Source organism: Hyperolius riggenbachi, chromosome 5, assembly GCF_040937935.1.
Source record: "Hyperolius riggenbachi isolate aHypRig1 chromosome 5, aHypRig1.pri, whole genome shotgun sequence".
NCBI lineage: Eukaryota > Metazoa > Chordata > Amphibia > Anura > Hyperoliidae > Hyperolius > Hyperolius riggenbachi.
The window spans coordinates 28,580,037-28,607,927 of NC_090650.1; the positions used below are offsets into that span (position 1 = coordinate 28,580,037).

The 27,891-nt window shown below is 45.5% G+C and overlaps 1 protein-coding gene across 4 annotated transcripts in view; it reads right to left on the reverse strand.

Annotated features, from left to right (window-relative positions):
• Window positions 1–5,833: 5,833 nt before the first annotated feature.
• PEX1 (peroxisomal biogenesis factor 1) overlaps window positions 5,834–27,891 on the reverse strand; it is a 122,584-nt gene continuing 100,526 nt past the window's right edge. For 2 of the 4 annotated variants that reach the window (XM_068235262.1, XM_068235264.1), the window contains exons 16-24: window positions 27,733–27,867; window positions 26,214–26,278; window positions 24,812–24,954; window positions 23,360–23,463; window positions 18,730–18,912; window positions 16,189–16,416; window positions 14,504–14,665; window positions 6,399–6,526; window positions 5,834–6,001 (exon numbers count right to left, since the gene is read on the reverse strand). In XM_068235262.1, the coding sequence (XP_068091363.1) occupies window positions 5,926–6,001; window positions 6,399–6,526; window positions 14,504–14,665; window positions 16,189–16,416; window positions 18,730–18,912; window positions 23,360–23,463; window positions 24,812–24,954; window positions 26,214–26,278; window positions 27,733–27,867 (1,224 nt within the window). In that variant the 3' untranslated portion in view covers window positions 5,834–5,925. Of the gene's footprint in view, window positions 6,002–6,398; window positions 6,527–14,503; window positions 14,666–16,188; window positions 16,417–18,729; window positions 18,913–23,359; window positions 23,464–24,811; window positions 24,955–26,213; window positions 26,279–27,732; window positions 27,868–27,891 lie in introns of those variants that run through there. The other 2 variants (XM_068235263.1, XM_068235265.1) reach the window with 2 other exon arrangements.

Genomic DNA, 27,891 nt, shown 5'->3' on the forward strand with positions numbered 1-27,891 from the left:
GGAGGCTCCTGGTGCTACCTAAACTAGGGTGCACCTGTCACTACCTAAACTATCCAGGCCAGCCCAGCATCACCACCAGCCAACCAGCCCAGAATCACTGTCAAAAAGGCCACAGCATCACCACCAACAGTCAGGCCAACATTTACTTCAACCAGCCAAGTACAGCCCAGCATCACCGCCAGGCCGGCCACAGCATCACCGCCAGGCCTTTCAGCCCACACATCATCCCCAATCCAGCCAAAAACAGTATTGCCTGGCACAGCAGCCAGTAGAGGAGATTCAGAAACCAGGTGAGAGGTGTCCACCATATTAATGGGGCATTCTTTCTATTTATGTGAAATGCTGTTTATTTATGTGCCTCATGACTGCTGAATTTGTCTTGTTGGGGGCCTCATGGTTACTGAATTTGTCTTGTTGGGGGCCTCATGGTTACTGAATTTGTCTTGTTGGGGGCCTCATGGTTACTGAATGTCTTGTTGGGGGCCTCATGATTGCTGAATTTGTCTTGTTGGGGGCCTCATGATTGCTGAATTTGTCATGTTGGGGGCCTCATGATTGCTGATTTTGTCTTGATGGGGGACCTCATGATTGCTGAATTTGTCTTGTTGAGGGTCACATGATTGCTAACTGCGAGACTATGGAAAAAGCTGAATCATCATCATATGAGACAATAGCTACTTTTTAAAACAGAAAATAAAACTGGGAGGTTCTAAAAAAAAAAAAAAAAAAAAAAAAAAAAAACATTTTTCAGGAGTAGGATGGATGAAATTGTTTATCTTCACAGTTTATTTTCAACTTGGATTTTCCATAATGTTCATGTATGAGTTAAAACGTTTTTATTTAGTTTAAATTGCTGTTGCCACTTTGCAATAGATAAGTGACTTTTGGGTTGCAGTTTGGGCACTCTGCCTTCAAAAGGTTCGCCACCACTGTCCTAATCTAATGTCCCACCATTCATGCAAATTTGTCTCCACCCATGACTACACCCACATTCTGGTCCATGACCACACCCAATTCTTCCATGACCGCACCACTTCTTCCCCCTCCCCCTTTTTTCTATCTGCCCACCCGGCTAGCTATCTGCCCGCCCTCTCACCCTGCTAGCTATCTAACCTATACTGGGGGCAGCTACCTATCTAACCTATACTGGAGGCACCTACCAATGTAACCTATACTGGGGGCAGCTACCTATGTAACCTGTATTGGGGGCATCTACCTTGCTAGCCTTTACTGGTGGCAACTATACTGGCTACCTATATTGGAGGCACCTACCTAACTAACCTATACTGGGGGCACCTACCTATCTAACCTATGCTGAGGGAAACTATTCTGGCTACCTATATTAGCCCACTGCCTTACTGTTACAGTTACATTACAATTACCCCCCACCCATGTGATGTCATGTCCACACCCATTTTTTTTGTCGCTGCGCGCTTTGCTTTTTGGGGGGGGTGTTGGTAAATTATCCGCACCGGGTGTCAAACACCCTAGCTACGCCACTGGAGAGGGGCACAGCTTGGAAGGGGGGGAATTGGGCACAGAGCGGCGGGGAGGGCCGGGGGAGCGTCCCCCCCTCCCTCACCTAGGGCCCCCCCTTCCGCGCACCCCCCTCCTCCAGAAGTGCAGCCAGCAGCGAGCGGAGAATAGCTACAGAGATGATGCTATCTCCGCTCCGAGTCCGCATGCCGCTGCCCTGCTGGTCTCTGACTGTAGTGTGTGACGCTGTCCAATCACGCTCTCGCAGTACTTCCTGCTAGAGCGTGATTGGACAGCGTCACTACAGGAGACAGAGACCAGCAGGGCAGCAGCGGCATGCGGAGCGGAGATAGCATCATCTGAAGCTGGTAAGCTATTCTCCGCTCGCTGCTGGCTGCACTTCTCGAGGAGGGAGGTGTGCGGAAGGGGGGGCCCTAGGTGAGGGAGGGGGGGAGGCTTCCCCGCTGATCTGTGCCCTCTGCCCCCCCTTCCAAGCTGGGGGGGACTTGCATTGTGTGGGGGTATCTCTGCCACCAACCTGATTGCATTGTGTGGGGGTATCTCTGCCACCAACCTGATTGCATTGTGTGGGGGTATCTGCAGCCAACCTGATTGCATTGTGTGGGGGTATCTGCAGCCAAACTGATTGCATTTTGTGGGGGTATCTGCAGCCAAACTGATTGCATTTTGTGGGGATATCTGCCGTCAACCTGATTGCATTTTGTGGGGGTATCTGCCGTCAACCTGATTGCATTTTGTGGGGGTATCTGCCGTCAACCTGATTGCATTGTGTGGGGGTATCTGCCGTCAACCTGATTGCATCTTGTGGGGGTATCTGCCACCAACCTGATTGCATTGTGTGGGGGTATCTGCCGTCAACCTGATTGCATTTTGTGGGGGTATCTGCTGCCATTTGACTACTTGATGAATTATCATGAGACATGTAACTACTTGAATATTTTATCTACAATGTATCTGGTCGGACCTAATCTCTGTGAATAACGCCGCTACTTATTTTGTGTTTTGTATTTTTTTTTTTAAGTCTGCCCATGACTCATCATGACCACGCCGATGTTCCAGTGCGTGGTGACACCCATTTAGTTTCGCATTTAGACATATCCCTATTGGAGACTGTCCTCAGAATTGCTCACAATCTATTCCCTACCATAAAGTCATGCAAAATTTCTAGAGTACATGTGTATGTGAGCCCAAAATGGGGGAGGGGGGGGAGGGAGGAGGAGGAGAGGGGGGTGGGCCCCAGGCTGAAACTTCCTTGGTGGGCCCTTGGTGTCCCAGTCCGACCCTGTTCCCATTTATTATATTAGTAGGATTTAGTCAGTGTTTGCCCATTGTAAAAACCTTTCCTCTCCCCGATTTGCATTCTGAAATTTTTCACAGGTGGCGACACCTTTAGTTCCCCCAGATGATCTGTACGGAATGTTCGTTACTGAGAGTTCTGAAGCGAGTATAAATTATACCTGTCTCCCAGAATGCTCTGGGTGTGAGAATTCTGCATAGCTAAACAGCCTGGGCTGTGACATACCTGGGAAGACGGGCCAAAATACAAATATTCAGCAATCTATAGATACAGGAAGTGTTTCTGATACTAAGAGCCGGAAAATTACCGTAAAAGTGGGTATCCTGAATAATTTACTGCATTCAACTAGATGTAATTACAGGACCTCTTTAAGGGCCCGTTCACACTGCACGCGTTTCCAGCCGCGTTTTGGAAACGCGTGCAGGTGGCCGACACACACGACATCAGACAGTGCATAGAGTGCACTGTCTGATGTTCACACAGCATGCGTTCCGGACCTGTGCGGTCCGGGAACGCATGCTGCACGCAGATTTTACAAAAAACGCGCGGCTGTCCCATTCACTTTTCAGTGATGGGATCAGCCACGCAACGCATACGAACGCGGATGGCGTGCGTTCGTACGCGTTGCATTCTGCATGCGTGGCCGTCCGCGTTTTGCAGTCTGAACGGGCCCTAAGAAGGAATTTTAAAGAGGGACTGTAATGACAAAGTAGAATGCAGTAGATTATTCAGGATACCCACATTTACTGTAATTATCCTCGTTTCTGCTTCAGAAATACTTTCTATAGCTATACTGTATATTAAAAGTAGCTCCGCCCTCCCACTGATGTTAAGCCTAGGCTGATTAGCTATGCAGAATTCTCTCCCCCCAAGCATTCTAGGAGACAGAGTATACTTTGTACTGGCTCTGGAACTCTCAGTAAACATTCCATAAAAATCACTAAAGCGGTTACCACCACTGATAAATGTCAGAATGTAAATCAAGGTGAGAAAGACAGTGTTCTCCCCAGGCTCTTTTAGCCAGGTGCTCCGCCCGGCTAGTTTTGATGAGCACCCGGCTGTCATCGGCTCACCTCCTCCTATTCTGTAAGCATAATTGCGCACAGAAGCATTGGCCCTGCATTCTCTCATCTCATCCCACCCGGCCACTTTTTCATGCCACCCGGCTACTATTCCATGCCATCCGGCTGGAAATAAATTCTGGGGAGAACACTGAAAGATATTACAATGGATAAACACTGACCAAATTATTTATATTTAAATTAAAAATGTTATTCCTTTCATTATTTTCCCCACAGATCTTGTTCAAACTGTGACTGCTTTACATTGAATGTGGTCAAATTACAAGGATGAATCAAATTGATGGTTTTTATTCAGGGATGTGGATTTGGTACAAAAAAACATCCGACACTTCATTTTATGAAACCACCGACTCCGACTCCAGGTACCCAAAATGGATCAGACTCCTTAGGCCCCGTTCACACTTGCGGTTTTGTAAAAACCGGAACGGATGTCCGGACCGCACCGGATCCGGACCTAATCCGTACGGTTCCTATCCGGATCAGGTCCGGATCCGGTCCGTTTGCATCCGTTTTCCGTGCGGTATGAACACGGTTGCGGTCCGGATCCGGTTTCTTAAAGAGATAACAACCTGTAAATACCTGGGGTCTGGAGGTCAGCAGAAGCTCTGGGGTCATTGTTGGAGACAGGTGGACGTGTGGAGACCATCCGTGGATACAGAGACTGCAGTTGGGACCATGGATCCAGTCATTTTTTACTCGTACCTGGGAATTCTCTCCTTCCTGTTGTTCACCTACTACTATGTGGGGAGAAGACCTCACCTCCTCGTTATCAGACATATCATCAGACATGTTGCTGCCAAAGAGCTCCAGCATGAAATCCCTGCTGCTCCACTCTGAACGCTGGGCCCATGTGGTCCCCATCCAAAATGGCCACTAGAAAAAGCATAGGAAGTAAGGTAGAACGTCCGTTTTTTATAGCCAGTGTGTTGTGCGCTCTCCGGTTCTCATTGGTTTGTATTGGCCGGATGCAACAGTCCGGCTCCGCTCCGGATACGTCTGCCGGAGGAGCCGGACCAAAAAATAGCGCATGTTGGATCTTATGCCGGAGTCCGGATCCAGTCCGGCTCCGGACGAAACGGACGCATGTGAACGGACGCATAGACTTTCATTGCTATGCCGTGCGTCCGTTCCGCATGCGGTCCGGCTCCGGCACGGCGATTCCGGACGGCGACCGCTAATGTGAACCGGGCCTAGTCTAATACTTACCAGGGCTGTGGATTTGGTTCAAACTTCATCCAGCTCCTCAGTTTATGAAACCACCGACTCCAGGTACCCAAAATTGCTCCGACTTCGACTCCACAGCCCTGTTTTTATTGAGCTCAGACTATTAATTTTGATTATTTTACTTTCATTTGCAACCTTTCTAAAACGAATCGAATAATATTATAATTATTATTTTATTTTATTTGGACTGCTTTGATTTTTTTTTTTTTACTTTTAATTTATTTTTATTTTTTTTTGCCTAACTTTATTGAATGATTGTTGCTATTGCTAGCAGCAATCATTCACTTTTAACAAAGGATTGTGCACGATTACATGCACGCGCAGGAGCGCGCATAGGCGTTTCTTTATGGGGCGGCGTAGATTCTACGCCTTGAAACAGCAGCACTAATTAGGATGTAGAATCTATGTCCTGAAACAGAAAGCTGTTAATACAAAGCCTGCATGCAGCGAGTTAGAATAACGTGATTGGTTACAACGCAGTAGTGTTAACAGCTCCATAGAATTGCATGTGCGCAGTGAGTTGACATGCAGAATTATTCTGCAATGCAGCGGAGCACTGTGAACCGAGCCTAAAACGTATCCTTGTTTTACCAGCAAAGTAACATCAATGAGCGTCTTAACAAAGAAGCAGTTAATAAAATAACCAAGAGCATTGCCTACGGGAAAATGAACAACGCTCCTCAATGCTTGGATTTGAAAACGTATCTGCAAGTTTAAAAAAAAAACAACAAAGTGAAAAATAAACTCAATTTATTAATTGGTAATTATGCACATTACAGTTTGGTTTATGTCACTTTTACACCATTGGTATCATCTCAACAGTCGTCAGGCTAAAGTCACTTTCTGTCCCCCTCGGGGCAGCTGTCCTGTCGATTTCTTGGGGTTTTGGAAATTTTCATAGCTGCGAACACAAAGAACATACCGTAAGTTTATAAAATGTATGAGGAAACAGTGATGTGGTCATGTCTAGGAGAAGACATGGAGAAGCATGTGGTATGTTTGATCAGCTGATAGTTTTGTAATGCTCCGATATGCTGTGATCACATCCAGCTTAAAGAGGAACTGTCACAAAAATCTTAAAATGTAAAACACATACAAATAATAAGTACATGTCTCCCAGAGTAAAATGAGCCATAAATTACTTTTCTCCTATGTTGCTTCCCCCTCCCAAGGTAAGGACCCCTAGGTGGATTTTCTTTTTTTACAGTTTGCTTTTAAGTTCATTCAGTAATAGTTATAACAAGCTAAAGTTTGGCTAAATTACTGTGAGTAGATATCTCATTTATTTTGGTGCTTACAGATAAGTAAAAAACCTTCTGTCTTCTGCGCTTATAGACGGCCTTGTGCTTGAGAGAGCGGTCATCATGTGGAGTTGGTTAATGCGTATTTTCTTCTTTGAGTCCACTGGACAGCGAGGAGCTTCCTCCTAAATAAGAAACAACGTGATTGGTTGGCAGGACATATTTAAGGCCCTTAAGCGCAGTGCAGATTGTTCCATAAAGCTAGTCTCCACCTCCTCAACCCCCACCACTAGTGGCTGGGATGCCCACCAACTGCTTAGTGGCCATGTACACTAGAGAAGTGTAAGTGGGGGATGAGTCTTGCCTCAACCCGTGCCGCTAGTGGCTGGGATGCCCACCAACTGCTTAGTGGCCATGTACACTAGAGAAGTGTAAATGGGGGGTGAGTCTTGCCTCAACCCCAACCCCCAACCCCAATTCATTTTGGATGCATCTCTACACTCTGGGGATAGAGAGGGATGATCTAAAATGATCAGGGGCAGGTGGAGATGAGGCGAAATTCTCCATTGCATTGTAATGCCCATCTGGAAACATTGTGACAGTATACTGAATAGGGCAGTAATGCGATTTTCAGTGTAGTAGCTGTGGAGGGGCGCAGCTACTCCACATGTGGATTAGCCCTTACCTTACACCTCTCCATGGAGTTACACTGTTTAATAAATGCATTCTACTCTACCTCAGAGTCTTGTTGTCCACTGCTAGAGGGAGGTAAGTCCACCTTCCCTTCCCTCTTTTTACTGTTTTTAAGTAATAGTGTTTTTACTCTTTTTGGCGCCTCTGTTCTATCTGCTTTTGATACATGGTTGTGTACTATGAATAATTACTAGATTAGCAGCAAAGAAAATATTCTCATACTTTTATTTTCAGGTATATAGTGTTTTTTTTCTAACATTGCATCATTCTCTAATATGTGCAGATTACACAACACTCAGCATTCAAAATGATTCTTTCAGAGCAGTCTGTGAAGTAATGACCTCTCCTCTAGCAGAGAAAAAGTAAATAGTCCAGGAACAGTTGAGATAATAAAAGTCAGATAACAGCCCTCTCCACGACTAAGTTAGTCGGAGAGCTTAATAGCTTTTTTGCATAGAGATAACAACTGGAGTTTTTCAACTCTTCCTGTACTGGAAACAATTAGACTGATGTATCTGATCTTAATGCTTTATTTCTTAGCTGTACTACACATACAAATCATAATATCATCATTTTTTTTCCGCTTCAGTGTCCCTTTAAGGGCACCGCCTTTGGGAGACCAGGGTTCGAGTCCTGGCTAGGGTCAGTACCTATTCAGTAAGGAGTTCAAGGCAAGACTCTAACACTGCAGGGTGGCCTCTTTATTGCTCTTAACAGTGGGTTTGCCCATCTCATTGGCACCCCCTCTCTCCTCATTGGCACCACCGTGTCTGCAATGTGACTCATTAGTAAAATAAAGTTATTAATATATACTTACCTCCGCGTTCTAGAGACTTTTCAGACTCCTTCTAGCTACTTCCTTGGTCCAGCTATCCCTCTGTCTTGTCAAAGAACTCCATAATTTGGAACTCTGGTTGTGTGCCCTCTCTGTACTCTCTCCTGTATGGCTGTGTGTGCAGCTGTCACCGGGAGCAACCTGGGCATGCCGCATGCACAGTTCCGATTCATTTCAGACTTTTTGTGGAAGCATGATACATGGGGGCACGCAGGGTATACTACTCTGCGTCAAATGGTCCTGTCACGGGCAGGATTGGGACATACAGCGGCAAGACGGCTAGATGAATGAAGTAGCCTGGAGGGGTGGTGAAGGGTCTCTAGAACACCAAGGTAAGTATATATATGAAAAACTTTTTATCACCTCAGGTACACTTTAAGAGAAACAGATCATTTTAACCACTTAACGACCGCCTAACGCCGATAGGCGTCGGCGGGTCATTAGTGGTATAGCATGGATCGAGCAGCCTTTCCATGCCAGTTCACGAAGACTGTCTCCGTGAACAGTGTGCGAGCCGCCGATCGCGGCTCGCGCGCATAATGTAAACAGGCGGGGAAGAAATCCCAGCTGTTTACATCACACGGCGCAGCACTGATCACTGTAATATCCCCTGGTTCTTAAGTGGTTAAAAGGAACCGGAGGTGTGAGACCTATGGAAGCTGCCATATTTATTTCCTTTTAAACACCAGTTGCCTGGCATTCCTTCTGATCTTTCTGGTCAGTAGGGTCTAAATTACACACCTGAAACAAGCATGCAGCTAATCTTGTCAGATTTGTCATAGACAGCTGATCTGCTGCATGCTTGTTCAGGGGCTATGGCTTAAAGTATAAGAGGCAGAAGATCAGCAGGACAGCCAGGCAACTGGCATTATTTATAAGGAAATAAATATGTCAGCCTCCATATCCCTCTCACCTCAGGTTTCTTTTGACTCAAAATTGAACAAGACAACCTGTGAAAGCAAGCATGTTGAGTAGTATAAACTATAAGTATTACCTATAATCCTGAACTTTTCTTAATCAGAAATCAGTTAAAGGGGAACTGAAGAGAGGTATATGGAGGCTGCCATGTTTATTTCCTTTTAAGCAATACCAGTTGCCTTGCAGCCCTGCTGATCCTCTGCCGCTAACACTATTAGCCATAGCCCCTGAACAAGCATGCAGCAGATCAGGTGTTTCAGACTTTAAAGTCAGATCTAACAAGACTAGCTGCATGCTTGTTTCTGGTGTTATTCAGATACTACTGCAGAGAAATAGACCAGCAGGGCTGCCAGGCAACCGGTATTGATTAAAAGGAAATAAATATGGCAGCCTCCGTATACTTCTTACTTCAGTTCCCCTTTAAGTAGCTCTGCTTGCTTGCAGTCACGCACCTATCCATGTAGCCTTAACCACTATTTCATGCCTGCCTAGTTTCCTGCTAACAGACTGAGGTCTCACAATTGCTCACCTCCCACTTCCTGTGAATAACAAGTCCCGCCTCGTTATGTAGACACAGGGTTTCTACTGCCAGGCAGTAATGTTAGGAAATGTAGTCTGGCATCTACTGCTCTTCCAACTCTGGGTGTCACATAATCACACTGTCAATTGTGGCTGGATCCAGAGAGGAGAGGATGCATGCTGCACTGCACACTGCATACTTGGCCTATGTAACTGGCATTCTCTGTGCTGCCTTACACTGTTTATATCTACAAGTTTTAGTGTGATTATGGTTATGTATGATTACAATGTCCTACAAAGTGTCTTTGATCAATAAAGCACTATTCTTGCAATACTGATTGTACAGCTGTTTGAGGGCTTGTTTCCACTATCGCGAATCTGCATGCGTCCAACGCATGCAGATTCGCACATGGTATGCAAGTGGGTGGGCCTGTTTCCACTGTAGCGTTGGTGATGTGCGTTTTTTTCAGCGTGAAAAAAACGCACAAAAGAGCCAACGATTTCGCCTGCGTCGGGAATCCATGCGAATCGCCGCTAATGTATTTAATAGTAAAAACGCATGCGGTTTTTACATGCGTTTTTACCCGCGATTTCGCGTGCGATTTCGCACCTTTTCCAATTTTATTTTGCCCTGGCAGTGTCATGGTTAATTTCGCATGGCACCCTGCCATGCGAAATCGCACGCGAAATCGCGGGTAAAAACGCATGTGGAAACGCATCCGCATGCGTTTTTACAAGCGTCGGAATGCGGCCGAAATCGCGTCGCAACAGTGGAAACAAGCCCTCAAAGTACAACACATCTATTGCTTAAAGAGACTCTGAAGTCTCAAAAAAACCATCAAACAAATGTGTTTAATATGTTTGCCCTAACTAAACTGCCGCTCTAATCTATCTAAATCCCTCCTAACTCCCCCCTCCCTCTCCCCTGCAAAATCCACGACTTTCTAGGTTGTGGATTTTGCTGCTGTTGGAGGCAGAGCTATGAGCTGCAGCTCTGCCTCCATGTGCGTCTATCAGCGGCGGATCTCCGCCTCTCCCCCGCCCCTCTCAGTGAAGGTAAACTGAGAGGGGCGGGGAAGAGGCGGTGATCCGGGCTGAGAGATGCGTGGAGAGGCAGAGCTGCAGCTGAAAGCTCTGCCTCTCACGGAAGCGCTGCCCAGATTGCCCCCCCGGGGAGTTTGGGGGGATTTAGATAGATTACAGCGGGTGGCATCAGGCAACTTGGCGGCCGATCGACCATCCGATTCCATTATTATAAACAAATTGGATGAAAATCGGTGCTGCCAAGTGCATGCCCGACTGACAATGCGACCAGTTTCAGGCCGAAAATTGGTCGCTTTGGCGATCACGCATGCTGCAAGAAGTTGGGCCGACTTGCTTGATCGGGAGCATGGCATGCAATTTCGCAACGATCGATGAACGCGACAAAACCCCCGGCGCTGTACCCCCTAATGAAAAATGTCCCCGTGCCCCGTGCAAAGTATACATTACCTGTCTGCGGCCTCTGCTTGTCCCTCCGCTGCTTCAGGCTCATTCCGCTATCCATACACGAGCGCTCCACACCGTGTTCTAGTAAGGGTGCCCATGTGACGTCATACAAGCACTCCCTTACTAGGAAAGCACGTGGGGCGCGCATGTATGCAGAGGAGATATCCCAGAGGCAGCGGGGGACAAGCGCAGGCTGTGGACAGGTAATGGCATAGCTCCCAACTGTCCCTCTTTCGGAGGGACAGTCCATCTTTTGGAGCCCTGTCCCTCTGTCCCTCCTTCCTCCTCATTTGTCCCTCTTTCCTCCTCATTTGTCCCATTTGCAGGACTTTGTCCCTCTTTTTATGTAAATATATATATTTATCTACTAAAAATGTGTTTGACTCTAAACTTCATTCCCACCCTTTAAATTGATATATTACTAATTTAAAAATGTTAATATGAAGGAAAATAAACCAGGATAGAAAAGACCAGTGTGGTTAGGATTATAAAACAACATATATTTCTCATGAAATCTTTATGGTATGCGTGACTAGTGGTGTGATGGGGGTGTGGCAGGGGCGTGGCTTAAGTGTCCCTCTTTCTCATCTCAAAAAGTTGGGAGGTATGTAATGGCCCTCCTGCTTGCTCCATTCTGACTAGTGGAACACATATACTGCAATCTGTAGAGATTATCCTTTATTTTACATAGCTCCCAACTGTGCCTCTTTTGGTGGGACAGTCCCTCTTTGGGAGCTCTGTCCCTCTGACCCGCTTTCCTCCTCATTTGTCCCTCTTTCAGGACTTTGTCCCTCTTTTCATGTAAATATATACATTTCTCTACTAAAAAAAAAAAAAGTTTGACTCTAAACTTTATTCCCATCCTGTAAATTGATATATTACTCATTTTAAAATGTTACTATGAAGGAAAATGAACCAGGATAGAAAGGACCAGTGTGGTTTGAATTATAAAACAACATATTTTCCTTATGAAATCTTTATGGTATACGTGACTAGGGGTGTGATGGGGGTGTGCCGGGGTGTGGCAGGGGTGTGGCTTAAGTGTCCCTCTTTCTCGTCTCAAGAAAGTTGGGAGGTATGGGTAATGGGTACTTTACACAGGGCACCGGGGGGACATTTTTCCTTCGAGGACAGCGTCGGGGCAGCGAGGCGGACGGATGCGGCGTCACAAGGCCGATTCCGGATTGATTTCAGCATGAAATTGATCGGAAAAAGGGCCTGCGGTGTATGGGCAGCTGACAGATCTCTCTCTCATCAGATTCGATCAGAGATTTGTCTCTTGGTCAAATCTGCCCCTACATCGCTAGATGTATGGCTACCTTTACAGTACAGAAATAAATCATGGCCAGCTCACGCCCCTGTATTTAGCGTTTACTGAAGTACTGATCACATTTGCATGGGGATGATAAGGGGTACAAAAGGGCAGAGCACTCAGTACTAGCATTGGGAACATTTCAGAAGCACATTTTCAATGAGGCATAAGCAAACATTGCAGTTAGTTTAGTACACAGAGAAAGTGTTCATTCACACTATTAGTGCTGTCAAGCAATGTAATGTGCAATTCCACCCCATTCCAATAGGGGTCACCTGTCCACCATGAAACAATGTAGCTATTTGGATTTTTTCTCTGTGTCACGCTGTTCTCAGAAGACAGAAGGCAGCTATTGCAAAAAAATGTGTATTATTCAAAAATATATAGATATAAAATGTACACTTGTCCCAGAGCACAATTCCCTATGAATTACTTTTCTCTTATGTTGCTGTCACTTTACAGTCAGTAGTAAAATGCTGACGGATCAGACAGATTTTTGGATAGTCTAGCTCCTCATAGGGGAGTATTTCCTTTATCCTTTACAAAAGCACTCTCTGGAAAGGATCTGCCATTCAGCAAGTGCTTTTATAAATGTAGAAATACCAGAGAAACCCTCAGGGCCCGTTTCCACTAGCGCGAATCCTCATGCGTTTCCTGCATGCAGATTCGCATAGGCAATACAAGTGGATGGGACTGTTTCCACTTGTCAGGTTTTGTGAGCGTTTTTCTGTGCAGGATTTTTCTGCACGGTAACCCTGCAGAATTCGCCTGCGTGTGGAATGCATGCGAATCGCACGCAATGTATTTAATAGGGAAATCGCATGCGGTTTTGTCATGCGTTTTTTCCCGCGATTTCACGTGTGATTTCGCATACAAACTAATGTCAATTCACACAGGCAGTGACATGGTTAAAATCGCATATGCCCTAACCTATGCGAAATCGCATGCGTACATGCAGCAAAAAACGCATGCGGAATCGCCCCACGCATGCGATTTCGTCAGCGGTGATTATGCGGCGTTTTCGCATCGCACTAGTGGAAACGAGCCCTCATGAGCAGATAGGCTAGCCCAAAAGCTGACAAATCTGTCAGATTTTTACTGCCTGCTTAAAGTGACAGCAACATAAATATACAATTTACAAATACAATTTATGGGACATCTTACTCTGGGAGAAACCTACATTTTATATATATGTATTTTACATTTTACAATATTTTGAGATAGTTGTCCTTTAAAGCAAACCTTAAAATCCTCAGCGTTCGCTACGGGCTGCTAACTCACGGGCGCTCCCTTGTATTCCGCTCCTTTACTGCCGCCCTGAGCCCTGTTGTGTCCTGTAGCCGTTAAGGATGTGTTCCCCGCACTTTGATTGGCCCAGTAGGCTGCCCATCAAGTGACTGGCAGCCTATTGGGCCAATCAAAGTGCGGGGATCACATCCTACACAGCTACAGGACATGACAGGGCTCAGGGCGGGAGTAAAGGGGCGGACATTAAACAAGGGAGAGCGCGTAAGTTAGAAGTGTGCGTTACACAGCCCGTAGGGTGCGCTGCTCACACTAAGCCGCACGACTGCTTTAGCAGCTCAGCTTATTGAATCAAGCCCCATGAATTATATGTGTAGTACAGATAACGAATAGAACATTAGTAGCGAAGAAAGGAGTCTTATATTTTTATTTTCAGCTATATAGCTTTATGTTATATCATTGCATCATTCTGTCCTATTTGCAGTTCAGAAACCACACTCTGTATTTTAAGCTATAAAAACCGAGCAGAAATAATGACCCTTTGAACTCTCCTGCAGTAAAACCTTATCTCAAGCTGTCTCCCACTGCTTCTTGTCTGTTTAAGTGCTTCAAAAAACTGGACTGTATTGGACCCAGAGGGTGGAACAGCTCAGAGAAGCTCTTTTGCATAGATAACCACTGAAGTTTTTTTTTTACACTTGCTGTACTGCAGGGATGTCAAACCAGTCCTACGAGAGCCGAGATCCTCACACATTTTTGACACAGCTCAAATGAATTGATGGTTCTGAATCAGGAAAGGGGTGGTCCATCAGGCAGAACACATTCCTCTCTTCTCAGTCCATCCTAAACACTGGCCTGGATCTGGCCCTTTAGGCCTGGAGTTCGACACGTGTGCTGTACTGGAAAACAATATGAGACTATTTTCTTTGCTACTAATGTTCTATTTCCTAGCTGTACTACACATACAATTCACCATCTCATAAGATGATTTTGGTATTAGGTTTGCTTTCATTTCAGGCACTCTGATACAAAAGTTATGAAAGAGACAGTACTGGCTGCTGCTGCTGCGTTCTTCTTGCCAGGCTGCACATTCAGGATTGGGGAAGAGGAGGGGGGGGGGGGAGGGGTAGGAAGTTTGGAAAGTTGTTATACCACATTCATGTAGCTGGGAGCTGTTGCCTCAGCGTTTACACTCTGCTCATCTTCTGGTGAGGAGGTGATGAGCACTACTGCCTGGGAAGGCACTAATTCTCCTACAGACAAGCCAGTGAAATCATAGGTTAGGGAATTGCTTCCAGATAAGCTGTAGCAGGTCTGTAAAGACAATCGGAAGGAAGACACGTTACAACCTACAGCCGGGAATCAGGCCGACGGCAAATACAACACATCGTGCCGCCAAACACAACGAGGGCCGAGAAATCACAACACAGCCAGGGCAGAGAGATCACAGCAAGCGGGGAATGGCCTTGCAAGGTTTGCATGCGGAGCTGTTAGACATTAGCACAGGTGTGGATTGCATGCAATATTCACAAGCAAGCACATTCAAACAAAATGGGCATTTCTGATTGGCTGTTCAAGCAAAGCAACGTTTAAAACAAGCAAGACATGAATAAGGAACTGTACTGAAAATAACATAATGGATATAATTGCTTTTCTTTCTACAATATTTGCTTCTAGATTATTAGTTAGTGTTTGTCCATTGTAAAATCTTTCCACATCCTGATTTACATTCTGAAATTTATCACAGCTGGCGACATCTTTAGCCCTGTCAGGTGCAGCTCTGCGGAATGTTTGTTTCTGAGATTTCCAAAGCCAGTGAAAATAAAGCCTGATCTCCCAGAATGCTCTGGGAGAAGAATTCCGCATAGCTAAACAGCCTATCATCACTGGGAGGGTGGGGCTACATACCAATATACATCAATGGATATAGGAGATCAGTAGTATATGAAAGCATTAGAATCGCTGTCTTCTTTTTATTGTTCACGTGTTATAACTCAATCACAGCCTGTAATGTTATTAAAGTTGTTTTGAACCAATATTTTCTATTTTAGTAAAATTTCATTCTTCAGTTACAACTATAAAAGCATGTTGTTCTTTTTGCTTACCACAAGGTGGCACTAGTTGTTTACAAGTTCTACTGTTTGTTAAATTCTACACATCCTCTGTAGTCACTGATAACACTAGTAACAGATTTCCATGGCAACGGAGGAATTGCAGAAAGGGGGTGGAGCTAAAGCTGTAAATTTGTTTTTATATGGGTAAAAATTTTACACGTAAACATTACTGTTTTTTTTTTTTTGTGTATGTCACTCTCATACATCATGTGACTTCAGTTCCACATTATCAAGAAAAGAGCAGGAAGAGGCAGAGATAACCTCACTGGTTCTAATCCCTCAATGCTCTATTCAAAGCTTAAAACAAACGTTTTGGCTGTAATAACACTTTAAAGGACAACTGAAGTTAGAGGTATATGGAGGTATATTTGGCTTTAGTAGTGTCTGAATTACACCAGAAACAAGCATGCGGCTATTCTTGTCAGATCTGACAATAATGTCAGAAACGCCTGATCTGCTGCATGCTTGTTCAGGGTCTATGGCTAAAAGTATTAGAGGCAGAGGATCAGCAGGTAACTGGTATTGCTTAAAAGGGAATAAATATGGCAACCTCTATATACCTCTCACTTCAGTTGTCCTTTAACTCCAAAGTGATCACGTGATCTGAAATGATTTGCATGCAAGATCTATACTACAGAATGAGAAAGTTTAATTGGTTGATTGAGGCTCAATTCACACAGAAAAAAATACAATAAAAAAAATATATATTTTTTTTAGAGGTACCTTATCCGAACTGCCGTTCCCCAAATCCGAATCATTGGAGCTCCCGAAATAAAGGCGCCATATGTTAGACTTGGGGTCTTCCGGGGGGATTTTGATCATCTCCAGAGAGGTAAGAGACTGATCCAAGACGCTGTCGGCTTCTCCTCCTGATTCGTCAGACACGCTGCTGTGGTTCAGGAATATCAAGGAGGATAAACTCACATCGCTGTCAGATCCAGAACCGTTATCCTGAAATCATTCGTGGAAAAAAAAAATATCAGGGAACCTTTTCTCAACTTTCACCACCGTTCCGTGACGGGTGAGTGGAGGTCTGCTCCATAACTACATAACAACTGGTGGCTGGATGGTGTAATGGTTAAGGGCTCTGCCTCTGACACAGGAGACCAGGGTTCGAATCTCGGCTCTGCCTGCTCAGTAGGCCAGCACCTATTCAGTAGGAGACCTTAGGCAAGTCTCCCTAACACTGCTACTGCCTATAGAGGGCACCCTAGTGGCTGCTGCTCTGGTGCTTTGAGTCCGCCAGGAAAAAAGCGCAATATTAATGTTATTTGTCTTGTCATAACTATGATCTCTCAGCCAAGCCCATCCACACCTTCAACGGGTTATAAGGGGTCCTGAAGACCCTTTACTAGTTCAAGCCCTTGTCTTCCACTCGTGAACAAGAGCATGGTTTGTTATTTTTCCATACAGACTGTGTAGTGGTGCATTATTCTATGTTGCATTATAATAGAAAGTGCCCCAGCACATCATAGTGCAGTGTATACATCAGGGCTGTGGAGTCGGAGTCGGAGCAATGTTTGGGTACCTGGGCTCGGAGGATTCATAAACTGAGGAGTCGGATGATTTTTGTACCGACTCTACAGTCCTGCTGCATAGGAACTTTTATTTGGGACAAACGACAAGCAGAATTGCCAGCTGACACGGTCAGACTCACAGGTTCTTAGTCATTGCTGCTGATGTCTTGTTGTTGTTGTTGTCTTTAACTGAAGGAGAATTATAACAGTTCAATCCAGGAAACACAAAACTTATTTGGCAAAGGTCTAAATGCCTTTTCTTTATTATAAAAATGGACAGGCAAAGAATTTGATATTTCAATGTAAATCACATAATTCAGTTAAAAGACACCTTAAAGCGGACCTGAAAAAAAAAAAAAGATTCACTTACCTGGGGCTTCTCACAGCCCCCTGCAGCCGCCCTGTCTCGCACCGCTACTCAAAGATCCTCCGCACCTCCACTGCAGCCCCGTTTCGTCACCATCAACTTACAAGTCGATGGCCACCGTGCCTGCGCGACCCTAGCCGCGCACATCCTTGTTCGCACTACCGTAGCTGGGAGCGTCCTGTGCAGGCGCAGTACAGGAAAATCGCTAGTGCGCCAGCGCAGGACACTCCCGGCGACGGGAGCGGGAACGAGGATGCATGCAGCCAGCGCAGTGGACGGCGACTGGCAAAACAGAAAGTGAGCCGTAGCAGGGGACCGGAGGATCGTTCCAGTATGACGTGGGCACAGGACAACTGCAGGGGGCTGAGAGAAGCCCCAGGTAAGTGAATCTTTTTTTTTCACGCATCTTCAGGTCCGCTTTAAAGAGAACCCGAGGTGTGTTTAAAGAATGGTATCTGCATACAGAGGCTGGATCTGCCTATACAGCCCAGCCTCTGTTGCTGTCCCAACCCCCCCCTAAGGTCCCCCTGCACTCTGCAATGCCTCATAAATGCTGTGAGGCTGTGTTTACATCTGTAGTGTCAGTCTCAGCTGCTCCCCCGCCTCCTGCATAGCTCCGGTCCCTGCCCCCGTCCCTTCCCTCCAATCAGCAGGGAGGGAAGGGATGCAGGCGGGGACTGGAGTTCTGCAGGAGGCGGGGAGAGCAGCAGACTGACACTATAGAGATAAACACAGCCAGCTCTGACAAGCTGTTTGTCAGCAGCGTGGCTGTGATTTATGAGGGATTGCAGAGTGCAGGGGGACCTTAGGGGGGTTTGGGATAGCAACAGAGGCTGGGCTGTATAGGCAGATCCAGCCTCTGTATGCAGATAATATTCTTCAAACCCACCTCGGGTTCTCTTTAAGTGAGAGTGATATGGAGGCTGCCATATTTATTTCCTATTAAACCATACTAGTTGCCTGGCAGCCCTGCTGGTCTATTTGTCTGCAGTAGTGTCTGAATCACACCAGAATCAAGCATGCAGCTAATCTTGTCAGATCTGACAATAATGTCAGACATAAAGACATGCCAAGATAAGACACAGAGCATTTATATTGTGCTTTTCTCCTGTCGAACTCAAAGCACAAGAGCTGCAGTCACTAGAGCACATTCGATAGGCAGTAGCAGTGTTATGGAGTCTTGCCCAAGGTCTCCTTACTGAATAGGAGGTGGCTTACTGAACAGGAAGAACTGAGATTCGAACCCTGGTCTCCTGTGTCAGAAATAGAGCCGTTTACCATTACACTCTCCAGCCAATAACATAAGATCATTTAGTTCTGTGCGCTCTACCAGCATCAGTATTGCTTGTAAGGTGGTGTTAGATACAGAGACAGCCGTACCTGCCCTTGCGCTGTGCCGGTTGCTGGGCCCGCATGGATGGCTTCCAGTTGGGCGTTGTAGAGCAAGGCCTTCAGATCGGCTCCGGTGAAGTTCTCTGTCACGCTGGCGATGTGCTGCAGATCCACGTCGTCATCTAACAGCATGGAATGACTCAGGCATTTTAGGATTTCATAGCGGGACACCTTTTTCATTACATGCATAAATAAATAAACTGAAATAAATCACACTGACACCAAATGACTGAAAAACATCTTCTGCTGTCAAAACACAACTATAAAAACATCAAAATGAAAATAAATAAATAAATCAATGGACATTAGCTATGACATTTACTATCTAAACACACCTTACAGGCAGCCCCCTACTCACAAACAGGTTCCATTTCAGGAGATGGTTTATAAGTTGAATTTGTTTGTAAGTTGACTCCTGTGTTACACATGGTGAAACTTAGATAAATGATTTACTATCGGACAACTCACGTGTCCGTGAGTGTGTCCCTGCGTTTGTGCTACCGCACATGTGCCGCAGGGACACCCTTTGGACAGGGAGCAGGACAGCCAGGGGGCGGCCGGCCGGGTGCGCACACACGTGGTGGGCGGGGGCAGCGGTGACAGACCTTGCCCGTTTTTAAACGGGTTAAGGTCACTAGTATTGTATAAAACTATATGTTTTGGGTTCTTTCAATGTGCTTTAAAGGGTTTTAAACTACTTATAACAGTTTATACAATACTGTAATATTTAAAGTGAGTCTGAAGGGAAAATTAGAAACAAAAAAATAAAATAAAACATATACTCACCTAACAAGAGGGAAGGCTCTGGATCTTCTAGAGCCTTCCCATTCATCTCATCCCCCCGCAGAATCCTCTGTTCAAATCTACAGCTGCGGAAGGCTTCAGAAGACTTCGAGAGGCCGAGTGCTGCCGAAGAGGGGCGGCTCCGTACTGTAAGGGCACAAGAGTGCGTGCCCGCGTACGTGCAGTACGGAGCCGCCTGTCCTGGGGAGTCTTCAGGTTCCCAAATACTTCTGGAAGCCTACTGCAGTGGCAGAGTGTAGTCAGGGCCGGTTCTAGGCTTTTTGCTGCCTGAGGAATCCCCCCCCCCCCCCCCCCCGATTTGGAATGATCACACAGCACCCGACAATTTACCCTGCTTCATTTAATGTTCTCACGTGACATGCTGCAGCTCAACACAATAACACTGGTTCACTGGTTGACTGTGAGTCTGTGACAAACACACTGCTCACCCTCAGCCACTCCATTCCTCCTCAGGAAGGTACACACAGTACAAACATGCTGCCCCTGTAATCTCTGTGCCTGCTGCCAATGTTTCACCTTGCCTCATGAGAGAACCGGCCCTGAGTGCAGTCTCCGACTCATCCCTCAGAGACTTCTACCGGGGGAGCCAGAGCTGAGAGAGGAGCAGGAAAGCTCTGCAGGACCCAGAGCCTTCCCTCTCCTTAGGTATTTTTTCTTTTCTTTTTCCCCAAAAAAGATTTGCTTCAGACTCCCTTTAACAACAAAAATATGTAATTAAAAAAAAAAACATACTGTATAATTTGTACATGGAGACAGCTTTGTTTGGATCTCTGAAATGATGTAAGTTGTTTGTAAGTAGGGAACTGCCTGTACATGTTTTTTTTGTTGCTAGTCTATATATATTACTGTAATTCCTCTCCATACTAATGCAATCAAAACTAAGAGCTACTAGCAACTTGCAGAATTCAGCATTGTCAGTTTACCAGCTAAAAGTCACCACTAGGAACTACGGGAAACGTAGTCCTTTGTCCAAAAGGTTAATGTTGTATTCTGTACCAGCTGTACAGAATACAACATTAACCTCTTCCAATACGCTTGGAGCTTGTAAACAGAACTTTGCCTTCTTAAAGAGACACTGAAGTGAATAAAAAATGATGATATAATGAATTGGTTGTGTAGTACAGCTAAGAAGTAAAACATTAGCAGCAGAGATATAAGTCTAATATTGTTTCCAGTACAGGAAGTGTTAAGAAACGCCAGTTGTTATCTATGCCAAAGAGCCGTTGAGCTCCACCACTTTCAAAGTCACAGAGAGCTCTGTCTTCTGAAGCTTATTATCTCAAGTGTCTGTCACCGTATTTTTTTTCCCTGCAGAGGACAGTTCAAAAGTTCACTAGCCTGCTCTGCAAAATCATTTAGAATGCTGAGTAGCGTGTAAACTGCAAATATTAGAGAATGATGCAATGTTATAAAAAAAACAACGATATAACTGAAAGTAAAAATATGAGAATATTTTCTTTGCTACTAATGTTCTAGTAATTATCTGTACTACACATACAATTCATTATATCATCATTTTTTTCCGCTTCAGTGTCTCTTTAAAACATAAGGTATTTGCAGTTATTCAGGTTAGAGGCACGTGATGCCTCCCACAATGCATCACTGCTAAATATGCAAATTGTACCTTTGTTGTCCCTGTAAGATAACACACCTCCAGATCCGCTGGAATGCTATGATGTGTTAGCTTGTTAATATTACAGACCCAAACTAATCCAACATGCATAAAGGCAGTTTCGGATTGGTTGATCCTTATCAGTGCATGGCATGGATTAATATGGCTCTATGGTAGGCTTTCTCAACCAGGGTTCCTTGAGTACTCTGCAGGGGTTCCCTGGCATTTTCACACATCGTGGGGGAAGTATAATAGAGTACATTATAATAGGGGGTACTATAAAAAGAAGCACTAAATTGGGGGGGTCAGGAGACAGTATAATGAGTGGCAGTGTAATAGGAGATAGTGAAATTAGCCGCCTAACCTACTTTTAAAGAGGTACAGACTAACCAGCAAGCTCATGGTGACCCAGAACTCATTGGAGTGTGTAAGGGACTACAATGGTCCTAAAAGCCCCCTTACTAAGATGTTAAGAAAAACAAAAGTTTGCTTTCCTAAAACAGAAAGAATTTGCAATAATTCAGGTTGGAGTGAGCTTGAGATGTCTCCCAGAGCAACACTGCTGAATATATGCAAATTAACCATTCTACCCTTAGAAGCTAAACACACCTCCAGAACCGCTGGAATGCAATGATGTGTCTGCTTGTTAATTTGTACAGAGCCATAATAATCAAACATGCATACAGACTGTTTCGGATTGTTTGATCCTCATCAGTGCATGGCATGGATTAATTTGGCTCTATGCAGTAGGGCTTGTAAATCCGAGAGGTACAGACTAACCAGCAAGCTCATGGTGACCCAGAACTCATTGGAGTGTGTAAGGGACTACAATGGTCCTAAAAGCCCCCTTACTAAGATGTTAAGAAAAACAAAAGTTTGCTTTCCTAAAACAGAAAGAATTTGCGATACTTCAGGTTGGAGTGAGCTTGAGATGTCTCTCAGTGCATCACTGCTGAATATATGCAAATTAACCATTGTTAATTTTAAAGACCATGCCTCCTGTAAAATAAATGCAGGGGTTCTTTGAGATCAAAACATTGTTTGCAGGGGTTCCTTGAGATCCAAATGTTATTTGCAGGGTTCCTCCAGGGTAAAAAGGTTGAGAAAGGCTGCTCTATGGGGTAGGACTTGAACCACCCATCCAGCTCATGGTGAACCAAAAGTGGTGCGTAAGGGGCTGAAAGAGATCAAACAGCTTTGCAAATACCTTCTGTTTTCAGAAGACAAACTTCTGTTTTGTGTAACATTTTAGTAAGAGAGCTTTTTGGTCCATAGTAGCTCTTTTCACACTCCTAGGAGTTCTGGTTCACCATTGAGCTTGCTGAGTAGTCTGTAACTCTGCTTGTTTCAAGTCCTACCTACCACGATCATTTGTTATCATTCGATACAAACAACTGCTTGGCGAGTAACAGGATTCAGCTCATCGCAGCTATGTTGAAAAAAAAAATGCCTTTTATAAAAAGTATTTAGCGATGTGCTGCGAGCTCTAAAGCAGCGATTCATCGCCGATGAAGCTTACTGAACTTTTCATGGCCTGTGGGTGCTTCTTCAGAGGATTTGGGGGTAGTTAAATGTTATTCATATTTGTATAAAAGGAACATGTGCGGTCAGAGGCCTAGCAAGGGTTTTCAGCACCCGGGGACAAAGACAGTTATTACTCCCCACTCTGGACAAAATGGGCGTGGTCAGGCATCAGAATGCAGTCATGGTCAAAGTCAAATGTGCAAATGCTGTTTAGATGGCCAGATGTGCCCCCCTTCCTCCCATTTAGACAAATGTGCCCCCTTTAGATAGCCAGATGTACCCCCCCCCCCCTCCTACAGATAGCCAGATGTTCCCCCTTTAGATAGCAAGACGTGCCCTGCTTTTTCTGCTGTTAAAATTTCTGCGCTCCTCTGCAGAGGAGGGGAGAGAAGCAGGGGCACTTCGGGCAGCCAGCAAGCCACCTTTCATGCATGTGGGGGTACAGCGGCCGTGCTGAGCGCCCTCGCAGTGCTGCACCCAGGGACACATGTTCCCCCTTGCCCCACCATAGCTACGCCTCTGTGTGGTTTACTTGACTTTCAAAGTCTCGGATAACTATGGGTGAAAGCGGAAGTGTGAGAGTGTTCAAAAAAGGAACTGTGAATTGGGGAAAATAAATATATATAAAAAAACGAATATTTCATAGAAATGCATCCAATCCTTGGTCTGCAAGCTCACCTGGTCTGGAGGTGGACAGTACAGACATTCATCCAGGCGTCCGGGTCTCAGTAGGGCGGGGTCAATCAAATCCGGGCGACTGGTGGCTGCCAGCACATAAACTCCTAGGAAAAGGTTGAATGAGTGAAAATAAAGTATATCACACCACAGTAATCCTATGATATAAAATGCATGAGCAGTAGGGGTGGTCGTGTCAGACTAACTCATAGAGAAACATGATCAGCCTGATCAGCTGACTGATCTGCAAAGCTCTGATTTCCTGTGACCACTTCCTGGTTTCAGCACCAGCAAAACAGAGGCTTAAAGAGGAACTCCAGTGAAAATAATGTAATTAAAAAGTGCTTCATTTTTACAATAATTATGTATAAATAATTTAGTCAGTGTTTGCCCATTGTAAAAACTTTTAAATCCCTGATTTACATTCTGACATTTATTACATGGTGACATTTTTACTGTTGGCAGGTGATGTAGCTGCTGCATGCTTTTTTTTGGCAGTTGGAAACAGCTGTAAACAGCTATTTCCAACAATGCAACAGGGTTCACAGACAGGAAACTGCCAAGAGTACGTACTCAAAATTTCTTTGTGGGAGGGGTTTCACCACAACATCAGTCATACAGCGCCCCCTGATGGTCTGTTTGTGAAAAGGAAAAGATTTCGCATGGTAAAGGGGGTATCAGCTACCTATTGGGATAAAGTTCAATTCTTGGTCGGAGTTTCTCTTTAAGGTGCCCATACATTTGTTGCCTGCTCATACATTGCAGACCAATTTCCAATAGATTTCACCATGAAATCTATCATGAAGCAGCCTAGTGACGCCACCTTTGCTGTATGCCTGCAATCCCCTGAGCCCCCTCCCCCCCCCCCCCCCCCCCCCGTGGAAAATGTAGTGCCCCCCTTCCCCCAGAGCCCGTGCTATATAAATTCACACCTGCCCACTGGTGCGACTCAAGGCCTCCTACGCCCTTACCGCTAGTGCCTGTTCCAATGACCACATGGTGTGTGTATGACATCACACACTCACGGCAGCGGCGGATGACCCCGGGAGTCCCGCCAGTGGATAGGCGAGGGAGGGGGGGGGGAAGGTGGTCTTGTCAGACACTAGCCCAGCCAGGGGTCCACCGCGAATGCAGTCGTCGAGTTATCACACGCAATTACTGTCACGCATCCAATCAAGCACGCGCGACTGAGATTTTCCAGCATGATCCATCGATGCTTTCCACCCGAAATCGAATAGAATCATCGATCGGGAGGACATGTTGTGGCACAGATTATGATCAGATTCGATAAAATTACTTAATCGGATGGTCAATCGAGCCTCAAAATCGGTAGATTTGTGCCCACCGTTACAGATCTATCAGCTGATCAATCTGATGAGCATACGTGATTCTGCATGAGTTGACAGTGACACGTGATCACTAGCGACAATGTTTCACCAGCGATCACCATCTTACCGTGTAACCCCTCCACCCCGTCTAGCTGCGTCAGCATCTGGTTCACCACTCTGTCCGTCACGCCGGTGTTGTCATGGCCTCGCCGCGGGGCAATGGAGTCAAACTCATCGAAGAATAAGATGCAGGGCTTAGCAGCCTGGGCTCTGCAAGCACACAAGAAGCACACAGAATAAACGAGAGAAAACACAAGAAACCAGTCATCTCTGAGAAAATGTCAATCTGGACGGCTCCTGCAGCACAGTTCCTGCAGGTTACAGCGATTGCTAATGATCACAAAAAAAAAGCGCTGGTGGACTCAGGATTGCATGCGGAGTTCTACAATCCACAAAAGGGGCCCTGACTTTTCTTATTTTTCACTGACACCAGCAGTTACATTGCACATTTTACAAGTGAATTTAAAGGATACCCGAAGTGACATGTGACATGATGAGATAGACATCGGTATGTACAGTGCCTAGCACACAAATAACTATGCTGTGTTCCTTTTTTCTTTCTCTGCCTGAAAGAGTTAAATATCAGGTATGTAAGTGGCTAACTCAGTCCTGACTCAGACAGGAAGTGACTACAGCGTGACTCTCACTGATAAGAAATTCCCCTTTTTATCTCTTTCTTGCTCTCAGAAGCCATTTTCTCCTAGGAAAGTGTTTTATAGTTGGAATTTCTTATCAGTGAGGGTCACACTGTAGTCACTTCCTGTCTGAGTCAGGACTGAGTTAGCCACTTACATACCTGATATTTAACTTTTTCAGGCAGAGAAAGAAAAAAAGGAACACAGCATAGTTATTTGTGTGCTAGGCACTGTACATACACATGTCTATTTCATCATGTCACTTCGGGTATCCTTTAAGTATTTTTTTTCTGTAAGTGTACCTGAGATTTTGACTGTAGGTGTATTTATACTTACCTGGGGCTTCCTCCAGCCCCATTAGGGGCTTGGGCTCCCTCGCCATCCTCTCCGTTGTCTTGTTATCACTGACGGAAATCTGGCCAGCCGCAGCCATTCAAGCACTTCCGCGCATGCACAGCCCAGCCACTAGCAAGTCCTCGTGGCATTGTAGCAGCTTCAATAGAATTCTCTCATTTGAGATAAGTGTGCTGCTTTTGGCCTCGGCAGAACTCCTTGTGCTGTAAATTCTTGGAATGCTTTGATCTCCCTCTACTAGCAGAACATATAGAAACTAAAAGCAAAAATCCTTTATTGTTGTCACACACTGCCCCCCAGTGACAAGTGGTCATAAATACACATTACAGCAGTAGTAATGAGAAGCAATTACATGGAATAAATATAAAAAAAATGTGCTAAAATATATTGGCCTGGAGCACTTACAAGCCTTTAAATAAATTGGCTGCTAAAGGGTTAAATGGCTCTCTGCACACAATTTTACGAGATATAAACGATTACCTTATGAAGACGTCTCGTACCGCTTGCTCACTTGCTCCAATATATTTGCTGAGAAGTTCCGGACCCTAAAGAAATGTAATCAAAAGTTATGAGTGGAACAGAACAAACTTTTTACTCTACAGACCCTCTCTGCCAAAATCTGCCTATAAATCTGGTGGTCCGTGGCCAGTTTTCTGGGGGGCTGCGGCGGATCTGGCCTTTCTCCCTCTCCCCTTCCCACGGCCGCCGCTCCTGTTACCTTATGAGCGGGCGGCCGCTTCCTTATATTCCCCATAGCCGCTCTCCTTTTTGCTGCAGCTTCAACAGCATTGCGTCACACGGCTGCTGAAAGGAGGAAGGAAACGGCAGCGGTTCCCATGGTAACGGCGATGCATATCGCCTCTACAGGAAGCCGCTGCCCTGCTTCCTTCCTCCTTTCAGTAGGAGATGCGGCTAAGAGGAGAGCGGATACGGACAAGTGGCCGCCAGCCCATAAGGTAACCGGAGCGGCGGCCACCGGTGGTGTGTGGGCACTACCTACCCATACTAGGGCATATTACTGGGCATTATACTAGCTATATACTGGCTGCTATACTGGGCACTATACTAGCTATACTGGGCACTATACTGGCTATATACTGGGCACTATACTAGCTATATACTGGCTGCTATACTGGGCACTATACTAGCTATACTGGGCACTATACTGGCTATATACTGTGCACTATACTAGCTATATACTGTGCACTATACTGGCTATATACTGTGCACTATACTGGCTATATCCTGGCCGCTATACTGGGCACTATACTAGCTATATACTGGCCGCTATACTGGGCACTATACTAGCTATACTGGGCACTATACTGGCTATATACTGGGCACTATACTAGCTATATACTGTGCACTATACTGGCTATATACTGTGCACTATACTGGCTATATACTGGGCACTATACTAGCTATACTGGGCACTATACTGGCTATATACTGGGCACTATACTAGCTATATACTGGGCACTATACTGGCTATATACTGGGCACTATACTAGCTATACTGGGCACTATACTGGCTATATACTGGCCACTATACTAGCTATATACTGGCCACTATACTGGCTATATACTGGGCACTATACTAGCTATACTGGGCACTATACTGGCTATATACTGGGCACTATACTAGCTATACTGGCTATATACTGGGCATTACACTAGCTATATACTGGGCACTATACTGGCTATATACTGGGCACTATACTAACTATACTGGGCAACTAAACTCCCTATACTGGGGCAACTATGCTAGCTATGCCGCCGCACCCCAGCCCCCCTCGCCCACGTCCCGCACCCCCCCCCCCCCGGTCCCGGGGGTCCCCGGGGAAAATTTAGTCAGAAAGTGGTCCCCGGGCCGGAAAAGGTTGGGGACCCCTGCATAAAAGACCAAAGCTTCCTAAATCAGCACATGCAGCAACCACAAACCCTAGAAAACAGTCTATAAGACGATTGCTCTTCTGACACTGAAGTACAACGAACTCACCTTGATGCTGATGAAGTTCATGCCACTTTCATGGGCGATAACGCCAGCCAGCAGAGTCTTCCCAGTTCCCGGCGCCCCGTACAGAAGAACACCAGATCTGTGCCGTATAGGGAGACTTGCGAAGATTTCTGGATACTTGTAATTCAAAAAGATGAGAAA